Source organism: Montipora capricornis, chromosome 11, assembly GCF_036669925.1.
Source record: "Montipora capricornis isolate CH-2021 chromosome 11, ASM3666992v2, whole genome shotgun sequence".
NCBI classification, from domain to species: domain Eukaryota; kingdom Metazoa; phylum Cnidaria; class Anthozoa; order Scleractinia; family Acroporidae; genus Montipora; species Montipora capricornis.
In genome coordinates, this window is record NC_090893.1 from 15,079,964 (window position 1) to 15,087,826 (window position 7,863).

Here is a 7,863-nt window from a genome sequence, read left to right on the forward strand (position 1 = left end):
TAACGTTAACTCTCTAACGTTGCGTGAACGTGGACAAACGAGTAAAACATTATGTAACATGCAAAATTTGACCGTTTTCAAATTTGACCCACATCATCCATTATGCTGCAACATATCGCATCACGGTGGCCAAAACTATGCAACATGTTGTGCAAAACAATGTTGCAAGATGTTGCGTTGAAATGTTGCAAGAGTTTGCGCTAAAATGCGTGCCGCATGTACGTGCTGTACGATCATTATTTTCCCCCTTTCAACCAATCATGTTATTGTTTTGTGGCGTTGCCGTCGTCTATTCTTAAAATCCTTAGTTCCTTTTTACTGGGTTGCCACTACAGTGGCAAACCCAGTCGGAATCTGTCTTTAATTTCGTGGTTTTTTTATTTTTCGTTTTCTTTTTTTTTTCTTTTTTTCCGTGTCGGTAAAAGTCTTGCCTGTCACTCCCCTGCTAAGTGGTGTCTTTGTGCATAGAGCCTTCTTCGCGTATTTTCTTAGGATCGAGAGGGTAGTGGGAAATGCGTAGATTTCTCTGGTAGACACAGTAGAACGATTAACTTAACCGGCAATGGCGTCGAAAGTCATGTAACGCGAATGGCGTTTTAGTAGATCTTTGAACAAAATGTACCCTTATGAAGCTCAATAATGGCAAGCGAATTGGATACTGAACAAGACAGACAATGTTAAATGTTGTCGAATGTTAAAAGCGACGAGTAATGGACTTCGACAACAATCTGTCGCTCGTCGAGCCGTAATCAAAGTGAGCTGTCTTCCTAAAATTTTGCCAAGTGTGGTGTTTTGTACAACACTGAAACCAAATGAACAGTTCTCTGGTAACTCAGTATGGGTTCAACAAAGACAGAGAAGGAATCCATATAGTGGATCTCTTATCTCAGTTGTCTCTCTATTTGTATTTACCTGTTCTCAACTCTGCACAGTCTTCCGGTCTAACAATTGGAAATTTCACTTATAAGTCATTGACGTGAATGGCGTTTTAGTGGATCTTTAAACAAAATATACCCTCATGGAGCTCAAGAATGGATCGTCAATTGGATGAGCAAGACAGCGCTGAAAAACTAAATATCTGGATTTTAAGCGACGAGTAATGGTCTTCGACAACAATTTCATTTTTCGCCTTCGGATATCAAGTGAGCTTTGTTTCTAATATTTTACTAACTTGGTATTATATAAAACACGGAAATCAAATAGCAATTTTTTTATGGATTTAACAAATTAACATTGAAGGAATCGAACGCCTACAAGAATGCATCACAGTGTTTACTTAAGTCGTATCTTAGTTGTCTGACAATTTACATTTACCGGTATGTTGCACTCAACTCTGCAAAGGTGTAAAATATTTGGAAATGTGACAGTGAAGAATTATTTGAATGAAAAGTTGTTGTCGCTTTTGTGCTTCATTATTTACTGTCAAGGTTCCGAGTCGAAAAGGGTTTGATGTGAACTGTCAAAAATGTATTTAATTGCATAATAATAATAATAATAATAATAATAATAATAATAATAATAATAATAGGTATTTGCATCTCTTGTTTGCACGCACGCAATTGAAATAGGAAGGTTTTTTAGCCTCTAATAGTAAATTTGTTGTTTGTTTCGATTAATTTTTCGCTGGAAAAGGATTTTGCCGAGATATTTCCAGCCTTTGTGAACTTTAATATCATGTTGTGTAATTTTCGAGCTTAACAAATTTGCATACGTGTGTTGAAATGTGATACGGGAGCATTTTTGTGGTATAGTGTAACGAAAATAAACAGGTCTGTTGGAAGCTTGCTTGAGTTTCAAAAATGACGCCCAAAATCGGCAAAAAAAAATCTGACACTGATGAATAATAAAGTAGCTGCTATCCCCAAAACAATGGAATTACCTGGCGATAAATAACCTCGTCTTGGAGAGTAAAGTTTTGACTGTCAACCTGAAGAGTTGGGTGATTGTGATCTTTGTGTTAAATTCGGACATTTCTTGTCAGACTTTATAAAACTTGAAAGAAAAAGAAAACTAAAAAAAACAAAAACCCGGTATCTGTGTCATTTGATGATTTGACACAGATGCTTCACTGTTTCGCGAGTATTAAAACACGCCGCGGTAACTTCATCACGGCGCCCGCTGAATCCGATGTCACTTTCGATTTTGCGCTTTTACTTGTGCAGCCAAAAGTACAATAGCAAAAATCTCCCAAAATGTTTGTCGCTGATCGTAACTTTTTATATTGGGGGTTAAAAATTAATGTTGTTTTCATGTCATAAATGTTGTTGCTGATGGCAAAATATTTTATTCTCGATCGACCGTCCAGAAAACCTCCTCTGTTGTGTGTCTCACAGTATTTACTGAAGTCGAATCTATTTAAAGTTTGCCTGTTTGTCTGTCAAGTAACATTCATTTTGTACTCAACTCTGCAAAGGTTAAAAAAAATTGGAAATGTGACAGTGAAAAATTATTTGAATGAAAGCTTGTTGTCTCTTTTGTCCTTTATTAGGTACGGTCAAGGTTCTTTCGAAAAGGGTTTGATGCGGTACTTTTACAAATGAATGTGAACTGTCAGAAATTTATTTAATTGCATATGCTTTGTGATTGTGTGTTTCGCTTGCACGCACGCAACTGAAATAGGAAGGGTTTCTTGCCTCTTATGATAGCAAATATGTTGCTTGTTTCAAGAAATGATTCGCTGGAAAATATTTCTGTGAAATTTCCAGCTTTTGTAAATTTATCATGTGTAATTTTCGAGCTTAGCAAATTTGCATACATGTGTTGAAATATGATACGGGGAGAATTTTTGTGGTAATGCATAAGTCACGAAAATAAACAGGTCCGTTGGAAGCGTGCTTGAGTTTCAACAAAATGACCCCCAAAATCGGCGAAAGATTGTGACGCTGATGAATAATAAAGTAGCTGCTATTACCAAAACGATGGAATTACCTGGTGATAAATAACCTTGTCTTGGAGAGTAAATTTTTGATTTTCCAGAAACAATGGTCAACCTCTGAGAGTTGGGCGATTGTGATCTTTGTGTTGAATTCGCACATTTCTTGTCAAAATTTATAACAATTGAAAGAAAGAGAAAACTAACAAAAACAAAAACCCGGTATCTAAGCATCATTTGACACAGATGCTTCACTGTTTCGCGAGTAAACATGCCGCGGTAACTTGATCACTGCGCCCGCTGAATTGGATGTGCGATTTACTCGGTGCAGCCAAAAGTACAATTACAACAAAACAACTAAAATCTCCCAAAATGTTTTTCGCTGATGGTAACTTTTTATATTCGTGATTCAAAATTAATGTTGTTTTCATGTCGTAAATTTTGTTACCGATGGCAAAATATTTTATTCTCGATCGACCGTCCTGAAACTTCCTTCTGCTCTTCTTAAAAACTGTGTATCCATATTTATTTACTTTGACATCAATAATTGTTTTGCATAAAGCAAGCTAACAAAATCTGTATCTTGCTTGGTTCGCATTTGATAGCATTAAAATAGAATTTTCGGTCCTATGCTTCTATTACTGAGTGGTATATTTCTTAGGTCGCCCATCCAGTTACTAACCCTGCCGGATAGGGATAAAGTTCAGCTTTCAACTTTTGTTTATAAAGCTGTCAGATGCTGTCAGTGCACGCTTACACTTGTGGTGGAAAGAAGTTGCATGATCAACAAGTCAGCCCAGAAGCCAATGTTTCTCGATTCCCTTTTATTTTCTTCAATCTCTCTGGGTTCAGTACTTTGCTAGTAACCACATGTCTTCTCAAGGGGCTATTTATCTAAGACTTTTACCATGGCGCTACAATGATAGACAATACCAAAACAATATCGTGTACTGTTAGACCTACATACTACGCAAAGACAACTGTCAACATGTCATCCCAGAAGACAATGTTTTTCACTTCCCATTTATTTTCTTCAATCTTTCTGGGTTCAGTACTTTGCTAGTAACCACATGTCTTCTCAGGCTATTTACCCAAGACTTCTACCATGGCACTACAATGATAGACAATACCAAAACAATATCGTGCACTGTTAGAGCTACAGTTACGCAAGGACAACTTGAATCTCCTGGAAGACAATACACAGCTCAGTTGACATTATGGAATAAATTGCTGTGTTACTTCACTACCACACGTAAGCAATGCGTGTCCATTTTTTTTAAAGAGGACAGGAATTTCTTCTTTCTGACATAAGATTAATTAATAGGCCAGTAGCCAGGTTTTTAACCTCAGAAAAGGATCTGTTTCGTCGTGCGAACGTGTGAGGAGTTGTGACTTTTGGGTTAGCCCTTAAATGGTGATGACCCCCCAACTTGAAAAAAATTGCCTGGAACGCTGCACGTATCACAGGCAACCCAGTGTACCCTCACGGAGGGTGACACGCAAGGAATACTTTTTAGTAATCCTTCTAAAGGGCTTTCGAGGTTTAAATTTTGGAAAAGTTTACACTGTGGTAAAAATATTAATTGAACAATAGTTGCATAAATTTGCTTGTCACAACGAAAGCACGAGTACTAAAATTCGCTCAAAGTCTCTCGCTATTGAAACTCTTCAACCCTAAGGCAAAAATCTGCATGCCCGATTGGCAAGCGCGCATGATCAAGTTGCATGTAACGTCTTTCATCACTGATAGGGTCGTCGCACTGTTTTCGTGGGTTGAGACTTATTTGAGAAATAATATTAATGTTGATTTGTGACATTCGCAACGATAACTACTCTTTCGCACTATTAACTAAGTTGATTTTTTTAAGGATTATCATCCCACTTACCGTCGTAATACTTCAAAGGGACGGGCAATAACGATTCGCGATCTTCCCTGAAGGTCTCCCGGGAACGTTTAAGGCTACTTGCGAAGCCGAATAATGAATAGATCCCATATCCTCCATCGATCTATTATAAGAAGAAAGTACAAAATGAAAAAGATATAAAATCAAACGACGCCATAGGCCAACTCGTGGATAAAGTATCTTAAACGAGTGGGAAGCCACGAATCCCGTAGTGAAGATGGAATTTATATACCCCCTATGAGATTGAGGGGTCAAAGAGAATGTTCATCTCCTCGTCATGGTTTAGCGCCCAGCCAAAGGTTCATTAAAATTCATTCATTCAAGTTGACCAAACATTCGAAGTCCACTTGTAGGCACAAAATCGTCCTGTGAAAGCTACAAAAAGCACAATGCACGCCTTTGATCGCAAGGGCTTTTGGGAACGATGGAGCTATGGCAAATGTCGTTTTAGTAAAAGGAGTTTTTGTTCGGGTCGACTAATTACGAAGAGTTTCCACTCCTGAGTAGGCGAATAACACATTTGCATATCGCAGTGCCCAAAATCACTCGTTCTCAGAGCTTGGGCACCAGTGATGGCATAACACTCTCCACTTCCCAAGCCTTTTGGAGAGCTTGCTAAGCGCAGTTTAGAGACGGAGCAAAGTGACTTCTGATTTTATTTGAGGCTAATTTCGGTCAGTGGATTTTCAGTATTGGTCGAATATTGTAAGTAACGTAGAGTTGTGAGCAGTTGCAAACAATTTCCCGATTCACAAAAACAGGAAGACGAACCACTGAAGCAAGAAGTTCCGCCTATGTATTAGGGAGAAAAAAATGTTAATAACAAAACACGTGGGCAACCGCAAATTATGCGAGAAGTCAACTTGATCTCACAACTTTTTTTTTTCATTTCATATACCATTTCATCATTGATTCATTCCTCACGGGACCACTGGAACCCACAAATGACCAGCTCCCAACGTCAGTGGCTTCATAGCTCGACAGTTGGTTAGAGCGTCACACCGGAATCGCGAGGTCACGGGTTCAAACCCCATTGAAGTCGGCTGAATTTTTCAGGCTTCTCTACGCAATTGTAAAAATTGCGTTCATAACTGCGAAGATCATAGCTTCACTTGATAAAACTTTATTTTCACACAATAAAAAAAAAGATGCAAATAAACCATAATATAGATCACAGGATGTGTTTGGTGATTAAAGTAGCAATACTAAGAGAACCACACTTATGTTGATTAATGAAAGATAAAGAAATTCGTCGTTTAAAACCCCATATAATTTTCACAAAATTAGCCAAAAATATATAAAAAGGTCATTTAAAATAATTTACATCACTTAGTATCTGGTATGAAATTGTTCAACTTAAAATGCTCTAAAGAGGATGACTAATTTCCTTTACTTAATATCCGTTATGAAATTGTTCTCAAATTGTGCTAAAATTGTGCTCAAAACTGTGCTTACCAAACTTTTCAAAAGGCTTGGGAAGCGAAGAGTGTTGTACCAGTTGCGGGTATGGTTGGCTGAATGATGCCAAATTTAAGAAATGAAAATTGCTTCCAACAACAACAACCAACCTGCAAGTGAACATTTTCTCTCTAGCTACATAGGTCAACAATCAAATTCGTCCAAATTTAACGGCTAATACAATAAACAACACTTAAAACACGCTTTATCCAACAACAAAAGTAAGTCAAATCAACGGCAACGAATCACCTCAAAACCAATACCGCAATATCGATATCAACAATTGCTGCGGCTGTAAACTTTTGAAAAGTTTGGTAAGCACAGTTTTGAGAGCAACGTGACTTCTCTTTTCATTTGAGGTTATTTCTACCTAGATTAATCAGTTGGTTTTCAGAGTTAGTCGGATACAATAAGAAATTTAGAGTTGTGAGCAAAACTGTTCATCGTTCAGTTCTAGTTCATCGAGCAGTTGTACTTTATCGTGTTCTTACACGGGTACACATGAGCTCGACAAATTTACCTACTCACAACTGAATGGTTTGTAGCTCAGTTTGTAGAGCATTGCCCGTCATCGCAGAGGTCATGGGTTCGAATTGTCCGGCCATATAATTGCGAGAATAACTACTACTACTACTACTACTACTACTACTACTACTACTACTACTACTACTACTACTACTACTACTACTACTACTACTACTACTACTACAGTACTACTACTAGTCTACTACTACCAGTCCTATGGAAGAAACAGTTTCTGCCATTCTCAAGTACCTGCACATAATTGAAGTTTAACTGTAGCTCATCAAGCAAGAGCCAACAACGCCCAAGCTTTGCGCTTAGCTTAAACAGAGGAAGAAAAAATTCTGCCCACAATTAAAACTCATGAGAAGGCTTTACTCACCACACTCAAGATAGCGATAATCAAAACTCCTTTGTTCAGTTTACAGCCGCAGCAACAACAGCGCACTAAGACAGCCATGGCGAGACTCGCACTTCGCAGTTCTTTCAGTAGTTCGGTAGCAAATGAACAAGCAATATGGCGTGTCGCATCATTGAGATTTAAAGGTTAAAGTTAGTCAAGAAAAAACCAATCAGGTATGCACACATTTAACTCTCATCCAACAGCCAATCACGATAATGACAACTGATTACTTGGTGTCGCTTTTCGGATAGTCATTGTCTTGATTTCGGTCATTTCAAACAAAGGTTTTGCAATCTCAACAATTTGCTTTTCCTTGGCTCTCCTTGTAAAATGCAATTTCAAGTTTTCAACAATCCGATGATACTTAACAATCTTACAACAACAACCTATTAGAGCTTCTTTTGAATACACAAGTCACTTTAAACAACGATCTAAGACACCATCAACAAAAACATGACTTTAACCTAAAACCTTAGGCTTCAGGAAGTATTTCGCGATTATTCCATTTTACAACTTGATTGATTGAAGTCACTCAATTCAATCAATCAAATAAATTCTATTTCGTTGACGTTGAACAGTATGGGTGAGTCATCCTTTAATTGGATCCACACGATCGGATTTGATGTAAGCGAGACGCGTCTTAACCGTGGCCAGCTTTTTTATTTATTTTATTTTTTTACAAATAATCCTTCAATCAGGGTGTG

General features: G+C 37.8%; 1 protein-coding gene across 1 annotated transcript in view; it reads right to left on the reverse strand.

Moving 5' to 3' along the window:
* The window catches only part of LOC138024950 (uncharacterized), a 28,146-nt gene extending 20,556 nt beyond the window's left edge, over window positions 1–7,590 (reverse strand). The window contains exons 1-2 of the mRNA XM_068872148.1: window positions 7,139–7,590; window positions 4,759–4,879 (exon numbers count right to left, since the gene is read on the reverse strand). Coding sequence (XP_068728249.1) covers window positions 4,759–4,879; window positions 7,139–7,216 — 199 coding nt within the window. The 5' untranslated portion in view covers window positions 7,217–7,590. The remainder of the gene's footprint in view (window positions 1–4,758; window positions 4,880–7,138) is intronic.
* Window positions 7,591–7,863: the final 273 nt, after the last annotated feature.